At 37.3% G+C, this 23417-nt stretch overlaps 1 protein-coding gene across 4 annotated transcripts in view; it reads right to left on the bottom strand.

Moving 5' to 3' along the window:
• PTPN20 (protein tyrosine phosphatase non-receptor type 20) overlaps positions 1–23417 on the bottom strand; it is a 103645-nt gene that overhangs the window by 77130 nt on the left and 3098 nt on the right. For 2 of the 4 annotated variants that reach the window (XM_078434498.2, XM_081790514.1), the window contains exon 2: positions 5526–5679. In XM_078434498.2, the coding sequence (XP_078290624.2) occupies positions 5526–5559 (34 nt within the window). In that variant the 5' untranslated portion in view covers positions 5560–5679. Of the gene's footprint in view, positions 1–5109; positions 5207–5525; positions 5680–23417 lie in introns of all 4 variants that reach the window. The other 2 variants (XM_081790516.1, XM_081790515.1) reach the window with 2 other exon arrangements.

Here is a 23417-nt window from a genome sequence, read left to right as displayed (position 1 = left end):
GATCCCAAACACACTACCTACCTTACACCTAAAGAAGCTCGGAAAAAAACAGCAAATAAAGCTGAAAGCCAGCAGAAGAAGAGAAATAATAAAGATTAGAGCAGAAATAGATAATATAGAAACAAAAAAAGCAGTAGAACAGATCAACAAAACTAAGAGCTGGGTCTTTGAAAGAATAAACAAAATTGATAAACCCCTAACCAGACTCATCAAAAAGAAAACAGAAAGGACCCAAATAGATAAAAATCACATTTTTTATCACAGCTGACACCACAGAAATACAAACAATAACAAGGGAATACTACTAAAATTATATTCCAACAAACTGGACAATCTGGAAGAAATGGACAAATTCCTAGAAACTCACACACTTACCAAAACTAAAAAAGGAAAAAATAGAAAATTTGAACAGATCAATAACCAGTAAAGAACTTGAATCAGTAATTAAAAATCTCCCAACAAGGGGCACCTGGGTGGTTGAGTTGGTTAAATGTCCGACTCTTGGTTTCAGCTCAGTTCATGATCTTACGGTTCATGGGTTCAGGCCCCATGCTGGGCTCTGTGCTGACAGTGCGGAGCCTACTTAGGATTCTTTCAGGATTCTCTCTCTCCCTCTCTCTCTGCCCTACTCACACTCTCTTTCTCAAAATAAATAAACTTAAAAAAAAAATCTCCCAGCAAACAAGAGTCCTGGACCAGATGGTTTCCCAGAAGAATTCTACCAGACATTTAAAGAAGAGTTAATACCTATTCTTCTCAAACTGTTCTAAAAGAATAGAAATGGAACAAAAGCTTCCAAACTCCTCCTACGAAGCCAGCTTTACTTTGATCCAAAACCAGACAAAGACCCCACTAAAAAGGAGAATTAAAGGCTAGTATCCCTGATGAACCTGGATGCAAAAATTCTCAACATGATACTAGCAAATTGATTTCAATAGTACATTAAAAGAATTATTTGCCGTGGTCAAGTGGGGTTTATTCCTGGGCTGCAGGGTTGGTTTAATATTCGTAAATCAACCAATGTGATACACTACATTAACAAAAGAAAGGATGAGAACCATATGATCCTGTCAATTGACGCAGAAAAAGCATTTGACAAAATACAGCATCCATTCTTGATAAAAACCTCAACAAAGTAGGGACAGATGGAACATGCCTCAACATCATAAAGGCCATATATAAAAGACCCACAACTAATACCAATACTGGAAGTCTTGGCCTCAGTAGTCAGACAACAAAAAGAAATAAAGGGCATACAAATTGGCAAGGAAGAAGTCAAACTTTCAGTATTTGCAGATAACATGATACTCTATGTAGAAAACTCAAAAGAATCCACAGAAAAATTGCTAGAACTGATACATGAATTCAGCAAAGTCGTAGGATATAAAATCAACATGCAGAAATCTGTTGCATTTCTATACACCAATAACAAAGCAGCAGAAAAAGAAATCAAGGAATCAGTCCCATTTACAACTGCACCAAAAACAATAAGATACTTACGAATAAACCTAACTAACAAGGTAAAAGATCTGTACTCTGAAAACTATAGAACATTTATGAAAGAATTGAAGAGGACACACAGAAATGGAAAAGCATTCCATGCTCACGGATCAGAAGAACAAACATTGTTAAAATGTCTCTACTACCCAAAGCAATCTACATATTTAATGAAATCCCTATCAAAATACCACCAGCATTCTTCATAGAGCTAGATAAAAAAATTCTAAAATTAGTATGGAACCACAAAAGACCCCTAATAGCCAAGGCAATCCTGAAAAAGAAAAGCAAAGCTGGAGGCATCATGATTTCACATTTCAAGCTGCATTACAAGCTGTAGTCATCAAAAACAGACACATAGATCAATGGAACAGAATAGGAAACCCAAAAATGGACCCACAACTATATGGTCAACTAATCTTCAACAAAGCAGGAAAGAATATCCAATGGAAGACTGTCTCTTCAACAAATGGTGTTGGGAAAACTGGACAGCAACATGCAGAAAAATGAAAAACAGACCACTTATTTACACCATATACAAAAGTAAATTCAAATTGAATGGAAGACCTAACCATGAGACAGGAAACCATCAAAATCTGAGAGGAGAACACAGGCAGCAACCTCTTTGACTCTGCCATAGCAACTTTCTACTAGACATGTCTCTAGAGGCAAGAGGGAAAAAAGCAAAAACGAAATACTGTGACTTCATCAAGATAAAAAGCTTCTGCACAGTGAAGGAAACAGTCAATAAAACTAAAAGGCAGCCTCTGGAATGGGAGAAGATATTTGCAAACAACATATCTAATAAAGGGTTAATATCTAATCTATAAAGAACTTATCAAACTCAAAATCCAAAAAACAAACAACCCAGTTAAGAAATGAAGACATGAACAGACACTCTTCCAAAAAAGACATCCAGATGGCTAACAGACACATGAAACGATGTTCAACATCAACATTGTTGATGTTCAACATTGTTATTAGGGAAATACAAATCAAAACTGCAATGAGATACCACCTCACACCCGTCAGAATGGCTAAAATTGACAACCCAAGAAACAACAGGTATCGGCAAGGATGCGGAGAAAGGGGAACCCTCTTGCACTGCTGGTAGGAATGCAAACTGGTGCAGCCACTCTGGCAAAGAGTATGGAGTTTCTTAAAAAGACTAAAAATAGAACTACCCTACAATCCAGCAATTGCACTATTAGGTATTTACCCAAAGGATACAAAATACATATTCAAAGGGATAGGTGCATCTCAACATTTACGGCAGCATTATCAACAACAGCCAAACTATGGAGAGGGCCCAAGTGTCCATCGACTGAAGAATGGATAAAGAAGATGTGGTATATACAAGCAATGGAATATTACCCAGCCATCAGAAAGAATGAAATCTTGCCATTTGCAAGGACATGGATGGAGCTAGAATATATTATGCTAAGCAAAAAGGTCAATTAGAGAAAGTCATTATATGATTTCACTCATATGGGGAATTTAAGAAACAAATTAGATGAATATACATATGGGAAGAGGGAGGGGAGAGAAGAGAGGAAAACAAACCACCACAAGAGACTCTTAATGATAGAAAATAAACTGAGAGTTGACGGAGGGAGGTGAGTGGGAGATGGGCTAGATGGGTGATGGGTATTAAGGAGGGCACTTGTTGTGAGGAGCACTAGGTGTTCTATGTAAGTGACGAATCACTGAATTCTACTTTGAAACCAATATTGCACTGTATATTAACTAACTAAAATGTAAATAAAGAAATAAATTTTAAAAAATAAAGTAACTTGGTTCTTGTTCTGTCTCTTTTCCTGTGGACTTTATTTTTTTAATTTTTTTAAGTTTATTCATTTATTTTGAGAGAGAGAGAGAAAAAGAGAGACAGCAGGAGAGGCAGAGAGAGAGAGAGGCAGAGAGAGAACCCCAAGCAGGCTCCGCACAGGGCTCAAATTCAGAAACCATGAGATCATGACCTGAGCCAAAACCAATAGTCAGATGCTCAACTGACTGAGTCACCCACGCGCCACTTACTGTGGACTTTCAATCCATCTATATGTTTAACTTTTCAATTTTACAAGCACACTCTTTCCTCAAGAAAAGAATATTGCATTCACTAGGTGGCAATAAAGAACAGAGCTGTAAGTTACCATATATATTTAGAATCTAAAAAGTTCTGCCAATAAAATATGACAATTGCTACTTTCATTGTAATTTCTTTCAGGAAAACCCACCCAGTTTGGTCACGTGCATAGTAATTGCAAAGGTCTTGGGTAAATGGGTGCCTCAACTATCTTTTTGTGTGCTGTTTTTGTCCTTTTCAAAAAACCTAAAATAAAGGAATGGAGTGTTTAGAACATACAACAGGAAAGAAACTGATTCAAAATTGTATTTTAAAAGACCTCAGTAAAATGTATATGTTGATCATTATCTTATGTTTTTTTTTTATTTTTTTAAAACATTTATTCACCTTTGAGAGACAGAGAGTAATTGGGGGGGAGAGGGGACAGAAAGAGAGGGAGACACAGAATCAGAAGCAGGCTCCAGGCTCCAAGCTGTCAGCACAGAGCCCAACGCGGGGCTTGAACCCAAGAATCGTGAGACCATGACCTGAACGAAGTCAGACACTCAATCGACGGAGCCACCCAGGCGCCCCAAATTTGATCATATTCTTTAGTAGAAGGTCAGAAGATAATTGACAGAACTGTTGGTGAGTCCATAGCTATCTCAAAAAGGAAAACGCAGAACACACATTTAAAAAAAATCAAGTTACACAGAATGAAATAGATAATCCTGAACAGTAATCATAGAAATGGAAGAGAAAAGGAAACTCAAGACATCATTTCATAAATTACCTTTCTTCTTGCTGTGATAACACCAAATATGGTGAGGTTACAGTAGAACTGGTATAATCCTGGTAATATGATTAACTTTTTCTGGAAAATAATTTGGCAATAGATAGTAAAAGCAGAACAAAATTCTTGGGGTGCCTGGGTGGCTCAGTCAGTTGAGCATCTGACTTGATTTTGGCTCATGTCATGATTTCACAGCTTGGGATTCTCTCTCACCCTTGCTCTCTGCCCCTCCCCAACTTGTGCTGTCTCTCTCAAAATAAATAAATAAACTTAAAAAAAAAAAAAAAAGGCAATACAAAATTTCAGACCTGTTAGCTCAAGGAGCCCAATCCTGGGAATTTATCCTAAAGGAGGAATTCAACCAAAGAATAAACCTGCAAATGTTAACATGTTGTCAATAGGAATGTCTATGATGGAAGGAAAGAAACTGGAAACAACATGTATGCTTGGATAAGTAATACCACAATGAGAAAAAAAGCTGTCTCCATGTCTTTCAGAATGTAGACAGGACCAGAAGGACTTCTGGAGTCAGAGGTGAAACAGCAGAGAAGCAGCCCAGCAAGAACAGCCCTATGTAGAGCTCTGGCTCAGCCCTCTAGGCCAGGGAGTAACACCGATGACAAGGAGGGCAGTCTAGGAGAGGGACCAGCAGCTGAGCCCAACATGGAAAGAATGAGGACAGGTATAAAAGAAATGTTGAAAAATGATGGCAAGCTGCTAATGTTTGAGACAAGACAATGACAATATGGATCACCTGGGACACAGTGGCATCTCATCTAAACACCGTGTTAGTTATTACACACCAAAAGCCTTCCTTGTGTTTCTGTGCTTGTTTGTACTTTCCAAATTCTCTGCAATAAATACATATTACATTTATTATTATATATAATTATATATTACATGTTATATAGGTAACATTATTTACATAATTGGAAAAATGTTCTATGGAAAGAGTATAATAAAACACTAGAATCTATTCCTTGCTACTCAAAGTGTGACAGCTTGTTAGAAGTACAGAATCTTGGACTCCTGCACAGACCCAGTGAGTCAGAATCTGCAGGTTAACAACAAATTCACAGGTGGTTCCCACATGTATTTATAGTCTGAGAAGCACTGCTCTGGTTCCTTCTGCTCCACATCCCCCAAAGTGTGTGAGGCATGAGAACCTACCAGACTCTGCTGTGGCCTTCCTAGGTGCAGACATGTTGTCCCCACGCCCAGATTAGATGGGTAAAAGGCTTCTGCAGGTACTGAGCCTTGTGCTTTGAGAGTCAGGCAGAAGTTCTGATTAGTATCCTGGGGCCAGCACACAATTGTTGTTCACCTGGTCAAACACACAATGCAAAGAAATTTCTATTAGATTATTACTGATATTTACCCAGTCACTGTCACTCGATGACTTAATTCTTTGAATGCCACACTTATGCTAAAGTAGGTGTTGGGGATTCAATATTGAATGGATAAGAACTGACTACAGAGCCCGTCTTCAAATAGTTCATGTTCAATCTATAAAAAATCCTCAGATAGAATAAGCATGTTTTCTTTTCTAATCTTTGCCTGTAAATAATAGGCCTGTAAAATCATGGTACATTACTCCTTCTGGTTAAAACCTAGAGTACTTTTTGTTTGGCAACTTCTCCATTAACTACCTGCAAATGATATGGGATTGCTGTAATCTGAATCTAAAAGTTAATGTTTTGAAACATATTTTATTTTTTTTAATTTCTTTAAATGTTTACTTCTGAGAGAGAGAAACAGAGACAGAGCATGAGCAGAGGGAGGGGCAGAGACAAAGGGAGACACAGAATCCTAAGCAGGCTCCAGGCTCTGAGCTGTCAGCACAGAGCCTGACATGAGGCTTGAACCCACAAACCATGAGATCATGACCTGAGCCGAAGTCAGACGCTTAACCAACTGAGCCATCCAGGTGCCCCTGAAACATACAAATTTTAGAATTTTGAGATATAGGATGTTAAAAAAGATTATTTAAAACATGGATATAAGGCAAAAAGGTAGGTGGCATGTCCTTTTAATGTTGACGTTGATATTTAACAGGCCTTTCCAAGGATTATCAATTATGTAGAGAATTGTTAACTACGACTCATTGTTTAAATCCTAGACTTAATAAAATTACATGTTAACCTATAGATTTTTCTTCTAGTAGGAAAGATAACATCATAGATTATCATCTATTGCCCTGTCAGACCTTAAACCAGGCTTTCTAAATCTAACCTAGAGTTCTTATTCTAGCATTCATTCCAATTGCCTATAAAAATCTGGATCATCAAACCTTCTCTGAACTACTTTCACCAACTTCCTGGTTTCTTCATTAATCAATAAATTGAATACAATCTCTGTCATGGTTTCACTTCATATTTTAATGCATCACACTTTTAATTTTATTTTTAAATGCTACTTTGATGAAAGGAAAAAAAAATCTCTTCTTTTTAAAAGGACAGCGGTGGCCTCATGACTGGTACTGTGGTAATGGACTTCAGTGGTGAGCCTTCCTTGGAAGCAGACCTGAGAAGTTAAAGACCTCACTGGTAACTAAGAACCACTGAGAATAATGCCCAAGTTTCTGCCTTCCAAATACATGACTGAAAATATTTAAAATGACACAATCTTAACTAAAGACAAAAAAAATGAATATTTTTTAGAAATTTTGCCAGACAATTTTAAGATGCTCTTTGATAACGGGAGATACTCTTAATTAAATATCAGGGTTTAAATATGCTATATACTGGGGGCGCCTGGGTGGCTCAGTCGGTTAAGCGTCCGACTTCAGCTCAGGTCATGATCTCATGGTTTGTGGGTTCAAGCCTCATGTCAGGCTCTGTGCTGACAGCTCAGAGCCTGGAGCCTGCTTCTGATTCTGTGTCTGCCTCTCTCTCTGCCCCTCCCCTGCTCACGCTCTGTCTCTCTGTCTCTCAAAACTAAATAAATGTAAATAAATAAATTAAATAATTTAAATATGCTATATGCTGCATTCCACCAAATCAAACATATAAATGGTCCTGCACTCCAACAGCTCATCATCTTTATGTGAATATACACCCCCACACACACAAGATCTCTCTAGCACACAGGTAAGTAGACTGAAATTCATATTAATCCATACCAACAGTCACCAGTATCAAATCTTTCATATAAGCCAGTACTTCTCCCAGAGCAAACAACTCTGATCAGAAACACATACCCATTTCTAGCATTTATTAGTGCGATGAGTTTGAGACAGCCTATAGAAATATAAAAATAAAACTGGATGAATTTCCCTTCTCTTATACTTGATATAGTATATCACAGGACAAATAGATAAAAGAATATCTTAATTAAGCTGATTAACATTTAATTCAGTTTGTGAGTTGCAGCTACTATAGTAAATCAGCAACAGCATAAGACTATAAAATTCAACAAGTGTGTATTAAAGCCTAGAGGCTCTATAAAGTCTACAAAAGTAAATTACATAATAAAAAAACAGAATCTTCACTTATTATAATGCAAAGGAAAACTTCTAAGGGAATATAGTGAAAGCTTCTACCATATTACACACCTCCTCCAATGCTTGACTAAGTAAGCCCCCATCAGGGCTTCCCCCCATAATTTCTGTTTTTTATAATACTTTCTGGACTCATCTCCCCAAGTTGAACCATAAACACCTTGAAGGCAGGAATTTTAACTTGTTGTATCTTCAGTGACTAACACATTCTACACACTCAAGAAATGTTTGATGGGTTAACTAATTATTTAATTCCATGAAAAATGTGTATGCATCTGCATAGCATGCCAAGAACTCTGGGAAGTCCCAGAGGTCAGATCCCTAAATTAAAAGTTTCTCTCCCAACTCCTGAAGACGTTTTCTACACTATAGAAAATCAAGGAATTAACCCTGAGAAGGGGGAAAACATTAAAAAATTATTACTTGCTTTGGGATACAGCACTGAGGACAGACAAATAAAGTTCCAATATGGCACAAAGTGGTCCCATGTGACCACAAGAGGAAGAAAACACGTGTTTGGTTTCCCAAGAAACAAATGCAGGACATTTTTCTTTAGGAGTTAGAGTGACACAGAAGAACCAATGAATACTGTACATATTCTCCAATGCTTAGTTAAGGTGCGATTGTCAGTCTGTCTCACATGCTCTCAAAACTAAAGCAGATGCCAGCAAAGGCCATTCCTGTATATTGGAGTTTATGTTGGAAGCAAAATGCCAAAATATAGTTTGAAATGACATGCTCAGCACCTTGTCCTGACAATTCTAACCTCTAGGGCTGAGTACTTCCAATTTTTTTGAAAATTCTTCTCTGAGACCTGTGTTGGCCTAGAAAGAAGAGAATGAAAGAAATCCAAATGCCCAGTACTGAGTAACTACTGCCCTACCTGAAGTCCACCTCAGGTATAAGAGCTCTTTCCTGTGAAATCTGTATTTCCGGTGACTAAATTCTCAGGGCAAGCTTCTTGGACTAGTATTATGTAGCATGTTTTACGCCACTTAAGAATTGCTTTTAGTTTTGTTGTGTTTTTTAAAGGATAAGCGTTACTGCTTTTTCCAATTATAAAGATAACCAGTATTCATGTAGAAAGTGAAGTTCCCATCAGGAAATTTCGCTTTTGATCAGTGGCTTACTAGTCACTCTGAAGTATGTGTGTGTGAGGGTCGGGGGGTACAAAGCAGGGAGGGATGAGGTGCTGAAGTGCACAAGAGCCGCTGGCAGTTCTGGCTGGCACAATCAGGCAAGAAAAAGAAATAAAGGTATTCGAATTGGGAAGGACAAAATAAAACTGTCTTTATTCACATGATTAAGATTTATGTGCATAATTATACCTCAATAAGGCTGATTTTTAAAAAGCCATAAAAAAAGGGGCGCCTGGGTGGCTCAGTCGGTTAAGCGGCCGGCTTCGGCTCGGGTCATGATCTCACGGTCCGTGAGTTCGAGCCCCGCGTCGGGCTCTGTGCTGACAGCTCAGAGCCTGGAGCCTGTTTCAGATTCTGTGTCTCCCTCTCTCTGACCCTCCCCTGTTCGTGCTCTGTCTCTCCCTGTCTCAAAAATAAATAAAACGTTAAAAAAAAAGCCATAAAAAGACAATCTACTTCAGTAAGAGTAAAATAAAACACAGAGGTGATTGTGCTAAAATGATTTTAAAAATCAAGTTGTTAATGGAAGTTTAAACATTAAAGAGCTGTTATCCACCATCATGGAAATGAGAGAACTGTTACCCCTTCGCGGGTCTTTACCATCTTGTTTGTATTTTAAAGCACTGGAAGTCTGTGTCAACAATGCTCAGTCACTTGCAACCCAGGGACTGACATAGTTACCATGAGCCACACTCTGAGCAAATACTTTTTCAATTATTAGAATGGCATTAGTAAAAATAACTACTTACTAACAACATTTGAAAATGAGTTCATTACCTAGATGTTTCTGCTATTCAGGTGCCAAGACAAACAATCTTCTACTGCTTGTTTCATTCACGACATAACTTGCTTTGGCATCTTCCCTCGAACCCCCTGAACATCATATCCATCTGTCTGTTGTTCTTCTTTTTTTATCTTCCCTCTTACCTTCCTCTCGCTCTTTAGGAAATAAAGTTTGCCAGTAACTACGTGAGAGTGCCTGCCTGTTTCAAAATATGTAGCTCCTGTACCTTTAAGCAATAGACCTTGGCTTGTATATCCCAAGGAACTATTTATTTATAGGGTACAGCTGAGCCTTTCCATAACTAAGATTATGTCAGTCACAAACATATACACATGACATACGTGTGCAGACAAGAGTTGACATAGCAGGCCTTAGGCTGCCACACTTAGAAAAACCTACTTGCAAGCCCTTGGTTGTCATCCGGGAACTTCCCTGGCAAAGTCATTTCCAGGATTGCCCTAAATGAGAAGTCATTTATTTCCCTAAATGAGAAGAGTGACTCACTGTGCCTACACTGTATAAATGATGTGGTGTATGCTGAACATCTGTTTTCCTTCTGGACATCTGGAATTTCAGTGACCACCATCAGTCACACAAATACTGTGTGTCTTCATGACTGACCCCCAAGAAAGACCCTCAATGCCTAACCTCAGGTGAGCTTCCTAGGTAGACATACTTCACAGGAGCTGTCACAATTTGTTGCTGGGGGAATTAAATACATTCTGTGTGACCCCACTAAGAGTGGACTCTGGAAAGCTTGCACATGGTTTCCTCCTGCAAAGGACTGAATGTTTGCGTCCCTCCAAAATGCATATGTTGAAACCCTAATCCCAATGTAATGGTATTTGGAGGTGGGGTCTTTGGGAGGTAGGTCGTGAGAGTGAGACCTCATGAATGGGATTAGGGCCCTTAGAGGAAGCAGAGAGCTCTCTTTCCACCAGTGAGGACACAACAAGAAGATGGAAGTCTGCAACCCGGAATAAAGTCCTCATCAAAACCTGACCATTCTGGCACCTTGATCTTGGACTTTTAGTGTCCAAAACTGTGAGAAAGAAATGTTTGTTGTTTAAGCTACTCAGTTTATGGTATTTTGTTGAAGCAGCCTGAACTCGGACAAAAATTGGTTCTGAGAAGTGGGGGTGCTGCTGTAATCCAGGAGTGCTTTAGAACCGGGTAATGGGTGGAGGCTGGAAGAGTTTCAAGGTGCATGCTAGAAAAAGCCTAGACTGCCATGAAAGGACTTCTAAAGGCAATTTTTGTGAGAGCTCAGGAAGCAAAGAAGAGTGCTACAGACAAAGTTTCCATTTTCTTAGAGAATACATAAGTAACCACGAATAGAATTTTGGTAGAAATATGGATGGTAAAGGTGATTCTGATGAGGTCTCAAACTAAAATGAGGAACATGTCACTGCACAACGTTAAAGGGTCGAGGGGAAAAGGTGGACAACATATATGAACAGGTAGAGAATTTAAGTAGAGTGACAGAAACTACTTTAAAAAAATCAAATGGAAATGCTAGAAATAGAAAACAATATCAGAGATAAAGGATTTCTTAGATGGATCTATTAGAAGACTGAACACAGCTGAAGAGAAAAATCGTAAGCTTGAAGACAGGTAAATAAAGATGATCCAAAATGAAATAAGCAGATGAGTGAAAATCAGAAGATCGTTCAAAAGTAGTGGATCATTATCGAATGGCCTAATTTCTGTATAAGTGGAGTCACCAAGAGAGAGAATACCTGAGAAATGTCCATAATTAATAGATGATAAGAAATCACAAATCAAAGATGTGTTCAGAACCTCAATTCGGGGGAGGGGGGAGTGTATGGATTACACACATCATAGTCCACATGCTGACAAACAAAGATATTGTGGAAATCTGGGAGGGACCTACGAAAAAACTGACAGAATTCAGGGTCAGCATACTTGCACTAAAAGATGTTAAAAGAAGTTCTTCAAGAAGAAAAGTAGGCCACAGATGGAAATTTGAAGTTACATGCCAAACATGTGGAAAATACCAAAAACGGTAAGAATGCCAAAGAATGGTAAAAATATACAGGATTTTTTAATCTCTTTAAAAGATAATTGCGACTTCGGGTTTAGCTTTAACAGGCAAAGAGCTAGGAAGTCATCACTCTCATCTTCACAAGAAAAAAAGATGAAGAAAGTAAAAATCAATGACTTTTCTTAGATCCACCAGCGGACTGAGGTGGCAGAGAAAATCGCCACCCCAAATCTGGAGAGACAGGCAGATACAGACAAGTGCTGCTGAGATCAGCTTACCTACAACAGAGGCATCAGAGCCAGTAGGGAGTAGGGAGAATTAAGCTCACTGCTTTTACAAAGTGCTGTAGGCTGAGCGTGGACTACTTTGAAAGTGAAAAACCCCTGAGGTGAAGGAGGTCAGAAGGTACAGACTTCCAGTTATAAAGGAAACAAGCCCTGGAGATGTCACATACAGCAGGTGACTAGAGTCAATAAAACTGTAGTGTATATTTGAAAGTTGCTCAGAGAATGGGTCTTGAAAGTTCTTACCACAAGAAAAGAATTATAATTGTGTGGTGACAGATGTTATTTAGTCTTATTGTGCTGATCTCCCAATATATACAAATATCGAATCATTATGTGGTTCACCTGAAATTAATATAACATTCCATGCCAATTCTATCAATTCTTTAAAAAATGGGAAAAAGACAGAATTCGCCTAAAGGAGGGAAAGAAATTGACAACACACCTTGAAAATAACCCAACATGATTAAATAACAGGAAAATGCAAAATAAAACTGCAGTAAGATACCATTACTCCCCCAACTAGAAATCCCAAAATTACAAAGGCTAAAAATTGGAAGTGTTGACAATGATTTGGAAAAATTACAAGTGTTGGCAATGATCTGGACAAATTATGTATTCTCACGTATAGTGGGAGAGTGTAAAATGATACAAATGCTTATAAGTAAAGTGTGGCAGTTTCTTTTTACATTACATATGTACTTACCACAGAAGCAGCATGCTCACTCTTACATATTTACTAAGAAAAATCTATTAAGCAAAATGAAAACTTACACGCACATAAAGACTTGTTCATCAATGTTCATAGCAGTGCTTTTCATAATAATTCCAACCTTAAAACAGTCCAAATGCCCCTCACTGGATGATGTATAATCATAGAATGGAATGAAATACTGTTCCAAAATAAAAAGGGGTGAAGTGAAAAAAAACAAAAAAACAAACAACTGAGGGTCCAGACTTGGAAAAGCCTCAATACTTATATGAATTTTAGCTCCAAGAACTGCACTGGGTTCCCATGATAAAAAATATTTTAAAAAATACCCTTGTGTTTTAGATGGGGGAGGGGAGAACAGCGTAACCTATCTGGGACAATCTGGACAATAGGGACAATTTGCATTGTCCCTAAAGCATTCTCCATAACAAAGGCCTGCACTCCAAGGAAGAGTACTTGACTAGAGCTTTATCTGACCTGGAGGAAGAGCTACCTCCAACTCTAGCCTCCTCTAGCCATCTGTCTTAGGTAAAGAGATAAGAAAAGAGACTAATCAACAATTCAGAAAATCACATCCTAAGGACTCAGGACCACCAAAAATACAAGATCTAATCCTAAAATTACACAATGCTTTTCTTCCTCAAAGCCCTACCATATCATCTAGGCTTCAGTATGCTAGCATATGTTAGCAGTGCATTATAATTGAAAAAGCTGCAAGCTGCAAGTTACAAACTCTGTGTAAGGAGGAGTTCTTAGGAAAACCTAGAGACAACAGAGGTATGGAAAGATTTTTTTTTAAAGAAAGAAAAAGAAAGAAACTAGAAGAAACTGCAAGCTCTGACACCTACAGCTATAGGAAACATTAGACAAGAGTCCAGTTTCCAGCCAGACTGACACAAAATCTCACTCTAAAAGCCTAAAGGAGTGCCTGGGTGGCTCAGTTGGTTGGGCAGCTGACTACAGCTCAGGTCATGATCTTGCAGTCTGTGAGTTCGAGCCCCACGTGGGGCTGTGTGCTGAGAGCTCAGAGCCTGAAACCTGCTACCAATTCTGTGTCTCCCTCTCTCTGCCCCTTCCCTGCATGCTCTCTCAAAAATAATAAACATTAAAAAAAAAAAATTTAAAGCCTAAGGACCTCAGTTCTTATTACTCAAATACTATGTCTGACTTTCAAGAAAAATTACAAAACATTCTAAACAAGCAAAAGAAAAACCTTACCATCTAAAGAGACAAAGCAAGTTCAGAACTAGATTCCAATATGACACACATATCCAGTAGGGATTTAACAAAAACTAAGAGCTCTAGGAAAAAGAAGTAATAATGTGTCAGAATATATGGGTCATGGACACAAACAGATGGCAAACTGTAAAAACAAATAAATAAATAGGAAATGTTCAAAGTAAAAAACACTGTAACATAAATGAAAAATGCTTGTGATGAACTCATCAGTAGATTGGGCCTGGTTGCAGAAAAAATCAGCAAGCTTGAAGACACGTCAACAGAAACCTCCCAAACTAAAAAGAAAGAGAAAAAAGAAAGGGTGTGGGGGATAGAACAAAATATATAAGAACTACTGGACAATTTTAAAAAGTGTAACATATGTATAATGGGAATGCCAGAAGGAGCATAAAGGAAGGGAGGGAGGGAAGAAGAGAGGGAGGGAAGAAGGTGGGGAAGGAAGGAACAGAAATACCTGAAGTAAAAATAATCAAGACTTTCCTCAAATTAATGACAGACATGAAACCACAGAACCAAGATGCTCAGAAAACACCAAGGAGGATAAATATCCAAAGCATATTATATTCAAACTGAAGAAAACCAAAGACAAAGAGAAAATCTTGAAAGAAGTGAGAAGGGGGGTAAATACAATACCTATAGAGGAACAAAGACAAGATTTACATCTGATTTCTTGTAAGAAACCACACAAACAAGAAGACCATAGAGTACTTTAAATGATGAAAGGAAAAAAAAACCCAATTTAGAATTCTGCATACAGTGAAATTATCCTTCCAATGTGAAGGAGAAATAAAGACTTGCTCAAACAAACAAAAACTAGGGGATTTTTCCCAGACCTCCACATAAGAAATTTTAACAAAGTTCTTCAAAGAAAGGAAAAGGCCAGAAACTAAGAACATCACAGGAAGAATAAATGAAGGTCAAGTAGAATCTCTTGTTTTTCCTATTCCTAATTGATCTAATAATTTTTCAAGTAATAATGGCAACAATGTACTGGGTGATTATAGCATATGGATAAATGAAATGAATGAGCAATGTCATAAGGGATAGGAGGGAAAAATTGGGACTACTGTGTAATAAGATAAATATGTAAGGCAAAATGGGGAGTACCCATGAAAACAGCATAATGTTATTTGAATGTAGACTTACACTTATTATAAATGTATACTGCAAACACTAAGGTAACCACTAAAAAAATTAATTTTTTAATTAAGAGGACAGAAAATGATTTACCATAAGTGACTGACCACAAAATGATCAATTAAAATCAAGGAAGGCAGAAAAATGGAGGAAGATAAAGAAACAAAGAACAAGTACAAGTAGAAAACAGTTACAAATACAGTAGATATTGACCCCACTATATTATTATCACTTTAAATATGAATAGTCTAATAAATACATTCACATGTCAGAGTAGACTTTTTAAAAACCTCCAATATAACTTGTCTCTCAGAACCCCACTTTAAATATAAAGACAAAGATAGATTTTTTAGATAGGGAAAGAAATAGATATAGCATGCTAACACTAATCAAAAGGAAGCTAGAGTATCTATATTAATCTCAGGCAAAGCAGACTCCAGAACAAGGAAAATTACCAGAGACGAGAGGTGGCACTACATAATGATAAATCGTCCATTCTCCAAGAGGATATAACAATCCTTAACAGGTACACATCTAACAAAGTGTCAAAATATGTGAGGCAAAAAGTAATAAAACTACAAAGAGAAATAAACAAATCCACTATTTTAGTTATAGAAATCAGCACCTTTCTATCAGTAGTGGACAGATTCAGCAAGCAGAAAATCAGTAAGGATACAGTTGAGCTGATCAACACAAGCAATCAACTGTATCTGACATTTATCAAATACTTCCTTCAACAATAGCAGAATGAGCACTCTTATCAAGCTTACATGGAACATTCACAAAGACAGGTCACACCTCAAGCCACAAAACACACTTTAAGACAAATTGGAAAGAGTATAAATCATACAAAATATGCTCTCAGAACACTGTGAAATTAAACTAGAAATAAGTAACAGAACGATAGCTGGGGATTAAACAACATGTGATTAGATAACACAGAAGTCAAAGAAGTCTCAAGAGAAATTTTAAAATATTTTGAACTAAATGAAAATTGAAATACAACTTATCAAAATTTGTGAGATACAGCAAAAGCAATGCTTAGGAATAAATTTAAAGTACTAAATACATATATTTAAAAAAGAAAGATAAAATCAATAACTAAGCTTCTACCTCAAGACATTAAAGAAAAAGGGGCAATATAAACCTAAAACAAGCAAAGAAAGAATAAAAATTAAAGCAGATATAAATGAAGTTGATAACACCAAACCAATAGAGAAAATCAATAAAACCAAAAGCTGGTTCTTTGTAAAGATAAATAAAATAGATAAACCTATAACCAGGATAACCACGGAAAAAAGTGAGCCAATGCCAAGTACTAATATCAGAAATAAAAAAGGATTATCACTACTGATTCTACGGACATTAAAAGGATAAGAGAGGGATATTATCATGCCCTCATATTTGATAACTCAGATTAAAGAGATCAATTCCTTATAAAACATAAACTACCAATATTCACAAAAGAAAAAGTTGATCATCTGAATGAGCCTATGTCTATAAAAGAAATTCAATCAATAAATATATACCAATTACCTCCAATCTCTTCCATAAAACAGAATCATAGAGAACACTTTCTAACTCATTCTATAAAGCCAACATTGCCCTAACATCAAAACCAGATGAAGACATTAAAAGAAAAAAAAAAAAAACTATAGGCCAAAATCACTCATGAACACAGGTACAAAAATCAACAAAACTATCAGCAACTGAATCCAAAAATATATCAAAATAATTATAACCATGACCAGCAAAACTTATTCCAAGTATGCAAGGTTGGCTCAACATGTGAAAACCAACTGACGTAATGCAACAAAACAGTCTAAAGAAGAAAAATTATATTATCACGCCAATATACATAGAAAAAACATTTAACAAAATCCAAACACATTCATGATAAAAAAAAAAAACTCTCAGGAAACCAGGATTAGAGGAGGGGAACTTCCTCAACTTGACAAAGAACATCTACAAAAACATCTACAGGTAACTTAATGATGATAAACTAGATGCTTTCTTCTAAGATGGGGAACAAGGCAAGGATATCCTCTCCCACCACTCCTATTCAAGACCAAATTATAGAAGTCCTACCTAATGCATAACACAAGGGAAATAAAAGATACACAGATTGGTAAGGAAAAAATAAAACTACCTTTCATCTCAGATGACATGATTGCCTAAGAAGAAAATACCAAAGAATCAACAACAACAAAAGAACTCCTGGAGCTAATAAGGAATTATAGCAAGGTTGAAGGTTGAAGTTAATATACAAATGTCAATTCCTTTCCTATATACCAGCAATGAACAAATGAAATTGGAAATAAAAAATACATCATTACATTAGCTTCATCCAAAATGAGATGCATAGGCATAAATTTAACAAAATATGTATTGGATGTACATGAAGAACTCTACAAAACTAATGAAAGAAAGGAAACGTCTAAATAAATGAAGAAATATTACATGTTCATGGATAGAAAGACTCAAAATTGTTAAGATCTCAATTCTTCCACATGTGTTTTATAGAGTCAGTGCAATCTCAGTCAAATCCCAGCAAGTTGTTTTGTAGTTACCAATAAACTCATGCTAAAGTATACGTACACAATGGAATACTACGTGGCAATGAGAAAGAATGAAATATGGCCTTTTGTAGCAACGTGCATGGAACTGGAGAGTGTGATGCTAAGTGAAGTAAGTCATACAGAGAAAGACAGATACCATATGTTTTCACTCTTATGTGGATCCTGAGAAACTTAACAGAAGTCTATGGGGTGGGGGTGGGGGGGGGAGGAAGAAAAAAAAAAAGAGGTTAGAGAGAGAGAGAGCCAAAGCATAAGAGACTCTTAAAAACTGAGAACAAACTGAGGGTTGATGGGGGGTGGGAGGGAGGGGAGGGTGGGGGATGGGTACTGAGGAGGGCACCTTTTGGGATGAGCACTGGGTGTTGTATGGAAACCAACTTGACAATAAATTCCATATTAAAAAAATAAATAAAGTATATGTGAGAAAGCAAAAGATTCAGAATAATCAACACAATACTGAAGAACGAAGTAGGAACTGACACTTCAGGATTTCAAGATTTACTATAAAGATACAGTAATCAATACAGCATGACACGGTGGGAAAAAAAACAAATAGATCAACAGAGAGACCAGACACAGACCCACACAAATTTGGTCAACTGATCCTTGATAAAAGAGCAAATGCAATTCAATAGAGAAAGAACATTCTTTCTGACAAACGGCACTGAAACAACTGGACATCCATATGCCAAAAAAAAAAAAAAAAAATCTAGACTTTACACTTTTAAAAAATTCATTCAAAATGGATTATAGGCCTAAATGTAAAGCACAAAATTATAAAACTTCTAAAAGATAACTGTATTGGTGCCCAAGGGCTATCATAACAAAGTACCACAAACTGGGTGACTTTAAAAAAAAAAAAAAACTGGGGTGCCTGGGTGGCTCAGTCGGTGAAGCATCCGACTTCAGGTCAGGTCATGATCTCGCAGTTTGTGAGTTCAAGCCCCACTTTGGGCTCTGTGCTGACAGTCTGGAGCCTGGAGCCTGCTTTGGATTCTGTGTCTCTGTCTCTCTCTGCTCCTCCTCCTCCACTCTGTCTCTCTCTCTCTCAAAAATAAATAAACATTTAAAAAGTAAAAAAAAAAAAAAACAAAAAAAAAAAAACAAAAAAACTCCTAAATAGCTCAACAATTAAAAAAAATATTTAATGGGCAAAAGATCTAAACTGATGTCTCACCAAAGAATATATGCAAATGGAAAATAAGCATATGAAAAGCCGTTCAACATCATATGTCATTAGAGATCTGCAAGTTACAACAATGAGATGTTACTACATACCTATTAGGCCAAAATCCAAAAAAAACTGAGCAAACCAAATGCTGTTAAGGATGGAGATACATTGCTGGGAATGCCAAAATGGTACAGCCACTCTGGAAGACAATTTAGCACATTCTTACAAAGCTAAGCATAGTATTTCCATATGATCTGGCAACTGTACTCCTAGGTATTGACCCAATTGATTTTAAATGTACATCCACACAAAACCCTGTGTTCAAATGTTGATAGCCGCTTTATTCACAATCATCAAAAACAGGGGTGGGGGAGGTGGAGCTGGAAATGCCCAAAATGTCCTTCATTAGTTGAATTGATGAACAAACTGTAGTACATCCACCCAATGTAGTATTATTTGGTGATAAAAGGAAATGAGGGGGCACCTGGGTGGCTCAGTAGGTTAAGCGTCCAACTTCAGCTCAGGACATGATCTCACCGTTCCCAAGTTCAAGCCCCACGTTGGGCTCTGTGCTGACAGCTCAGAGCCTGGAGCCTGCTTCAGATTCTGTGTCTCCCTCTTTCCCTGCCCTTCCCCCGCTCATGCTCTGGTTCTCTCTCTTTCTCTCAAAAATAAAAAAATATTAAAAATTTTTTAAAAATAAAGAAAAAGAAAAGAGCTATCAAGCTATAAATAGATATGTAGGCACCTTAAGTGAATGTTGCTAAGGAAAAGAAGCCAGGCTGAAAAGGCCACATACTGGATGATTTCAACTATATTACAAGTCTTTTATCATATATGTATTTTGCAAAATCATCTCCAAGTGTGAGACTTGTCTTTATTCTCTTAACAGTACCTTTCACAGAAGTTTTTAATTTTAATAAAGACTAAATTATCATTTTTTTTCTTTCATGATGATCCATGGACGATTCCTTTTGGTGTAGTATCTAAAAATTCATTGCTGAAACCAAGGTCACCCGTATTTTCTCCTGTGTGATTGTTGTGGGCAAACTGTATTCCCTAAAAAGATATTTTGAAGTCCTAACCCCCAGTATCTGTGAACATAAACTTTTTTGGAAATAGGCTATTTGCAGACGTAATTAAGGTGAGGTCCTAATGCAATGACTGATGTCCTTTTAAGATAAGGAAAATCTGGACACAGACAGAAAAAGAAATCCATATGACAAGAGAGGCAAAAACTGGAGTGATGTGTCTACAAGCCAAGGACAGCAAGCATTGCTGGCAACCACCAAAAGTTAGGAAGAAGCAAGGAAAGATCCTTCTGTAGAAACTTCAGAGAGAGCATGGCCTTGCTGACAAAATCTCAGAATCTTGCCTCCAGAACTTGAAAGAATACACTTCTGTTTTCTCACAGACATCCAGTCTGCGGTACTTTGTCATGGCAACCCTAAGAACCAATACATATTTTGGTACCATGAAGTACAGGGTTGCTATAATAGATACCCAAAAAAAATGTGGAAGTGGCTTTGTAATTAGGTAATGGATAGAGGACATAAGAGTGTTGAGGCACATTATAGAAAAAGCCTAGTCTGCCTTGAAAAGACTGTGGGTAGAAATGTGGACATTAAAGGTGACTCTGGTGAGGGGTCAGAAAGAAAAGAGGGGAATGGTGTAAAAAGCATCTCCAGTCTTCGATAATACATGTACCGTCCAAGAAAAGAATGTTGCTAGAAACATAAACTTTAAAGGTTCTTCAGGCTAGGCCTTAGAAGGAAATAATGAGAGACGCCTGGGTGACTCAGGCGATAAGCATCCAACTCTTGATTTCGGCTCAGGTCATGATCTCATGGTTTGTGAGATCAAACCCCACATCAGGCTCTGTCCTGACAGTGTGGAGCCTGAAGCCTGTTTCAGATTCTGTGTCTCCCTCTCTCCCTGCCCCTCCCCTGATTGTGCTCTGTTTATCTCTCTCTCAAAAATAAATAAACATTTTTTAAAAATTTTTTCCAAAGGAAATAATGAATATATTATTGGATACTGGAAGAAAAGCAATCATTGTTACAAAGTGGCAAAAACTGCCTGAAATGTGTTCTACTGTTGGGTCGAAGTAGAACTTGTAACTATAGTTGCCTTAAACAAAGTGGAGGTGAGGGGCACTGACCACCCCCGCCCCCGCCATGGTAAAAAATACACCTATAACTTTTGACTCCCCCAAAACGTAACTACTTATACTCTACTATTGACTAGAAGCCTTACCAATAACACAGAGTCAACTGACACATCTGAATGTATCATATCTACGGATATATCACATCTGTATGTCTCATATACTGTATTCTTAAAGTAAGCTAGAGAAAAGATGATGTTATTTAAAATATCTTAAGAGAAAATACACTTATAGTACTACATTTATCAAAAAAAAAAAACCCACATATAAGTGGACCCATGCAGTTCAAACCCATGTTATTCAAGGGTCAACTGTAATGAACTTGGATATTTAGCTGAGGATATTCCTAAGCAAAGTGTAGAAGATGTGACCATGGGTTCTCCTTGCTGCCTATATAAGAAAATGCAAGAGGGAAGAGATAAATTGAGAAAGGAATTGTTAGGCGAAATGGAACCAGCATTTGATGATTTGGAATATTCTCAACCTATCCAATATCTCATGCTCTGGAAACAAGACTAAAGGTATGGTTTGACAAAGTTCGGTAAGAGCATGGCCCTGCTAATAACTTGATTTCAGACTTCTAGCTTCCAGAATTGTGAAAGAATGCATATATTAGGACACTAAGAGCACAAACCACAAAAGAAAAAATTGGAAGACTCTTTAAAATTTTTCTTAATCCCATTCTTCAAAAGATTACATTAAGAAAATATAAAGATAAGCCACACACTGGAAGAAACACCTATATGGAAAAGGACTTGTATTCCAAACATGTAAAGACCCTTATAAACTCAAGAAGACAAACAACCCAAGTTTTTTTTTTTAATGAGCAAAATATTTGAATAGACACTTCACCAAATAAAAAACTACAGATGGTAAATTAAACATAGGAAAAAAACACTCAATACCATTTGTCAACAGGAAAATGCAAAAGGAAACAATGAGATGCCACTACACACTTATCAGGATGGCTAAAATGAAATACAATCACACGAACAATACAAAGCAATTCTGGCAAAAATGGAACAACTGGAACTCTGATGCACCGCTGTCAGGACCCCTTTACTCACTACCTTGCTTTAGTTTTCTTAAAAGCACTTTTCATTACCTTAAGATTTACCTATGTATGGAAGTCCTTGTGTATCTGCTCATATGTGTACTGTCTATCTCCCTCCGTATAAGTACCATGAGGCTGGTGACCTGGTCTGTCTTGTCACCACAGTGTCACCTCAACACCAAGATGAATGGTAGAAAGTGGGCACTCAATACATATGTATTAAAAGGCAGTAAGAAGCAGAAAGAAGTGACACAAAGATAAGTAAATTTGCAAAAGCAAGGAACCCAGTCATAGCAGCCCAAAGAGGGGCAACCTGATGTAAAAGAAAGTAAATTTAGACCGCCAGGACTGTGCGCATTCGAATTATCTGGGGAGCTCTGCAAAATACCGATTGCAGGTCACATCAAATGAATGAAATCAGAGAATGGGGTCCAAGTATTGATCATTAAAGTTCTCCAGGTGATCCTAGTGTGCAGTCAAGATTAAAAACTACTGAGGAAATGGAACCTAGGCTTTGGAGCTGTACCTACTTGGGTGAAAATCTTGGGCAAGTGACATAACCTCCCTCTGCCCCAAAAATCTCATCTATAAAATGGGAACAATATATACCTCCCAAAGACTGAGATTCTATATAAAGCTCTAAGTAAATGTTAATGTGCCTCTCCAGGGCAAGCTTGATGAAATCTTCATTGCTTGGTATGACAAATGCTAATTCAATCATTAATTCATATCTTCCATTGTTACCTGATTATTGAAGTGAACATTTGCATTGGTGAAGTTTAGAAATGCTAACTTTCTCAGTGTTCTGATGATAAGATGCCACCTGAAGCTATGTCCATTTTAAATCTATGAGTAACTAAACTTTGAAGGGAAATCTAATTTATTATTTATACCAGCGATTCTCAAACCTGGATGCAGGTTAGAATCAACATAAGCTTTTTTAAAAATAACCCATACCAAGTGTCCAGACCATGCGAAAGCCCTTAAATCAAAATCCTTGGGGTAGGTCCAGAGCATGAATATTCTTTAAAAGGCTAATTGATCTGTAATTCTAAAACACAGTCAGGGCTGAAAAATACTTATTTGCACTAATGACACCCCATGCTAACTACATATCCGAGTCATTTGTGGAGCTCTCAAAAAAAAAATAGATGGATTCCAGAATCCTGCCATAACTTAGTGATTCCGAGTCCATGGACATGGAACTTGTCATTTTGCAAAGCATCATAAAACTTCCCCCTGGTGATTCTGACAGAAACCCGCAGGGAAACACTACTTTATACTATGAATTT

This window comes from Panthera onca, chromosome D2, assembly GCF_046562875.1.
Source record: "Panthera onca isolate mPanOnc1 chromosome D2, mPanOnc1 haplotype 2, whole genome shotgun sequence".
Lineage (NCBI taxonomy): Eukaryota > Metazoa > Chordata > Mammalia > Carnivora > Felidae > Panthera > Panthera onca.
This window is presented reverse-complemented; position numbering and strand designations above follow the sequence as displayed.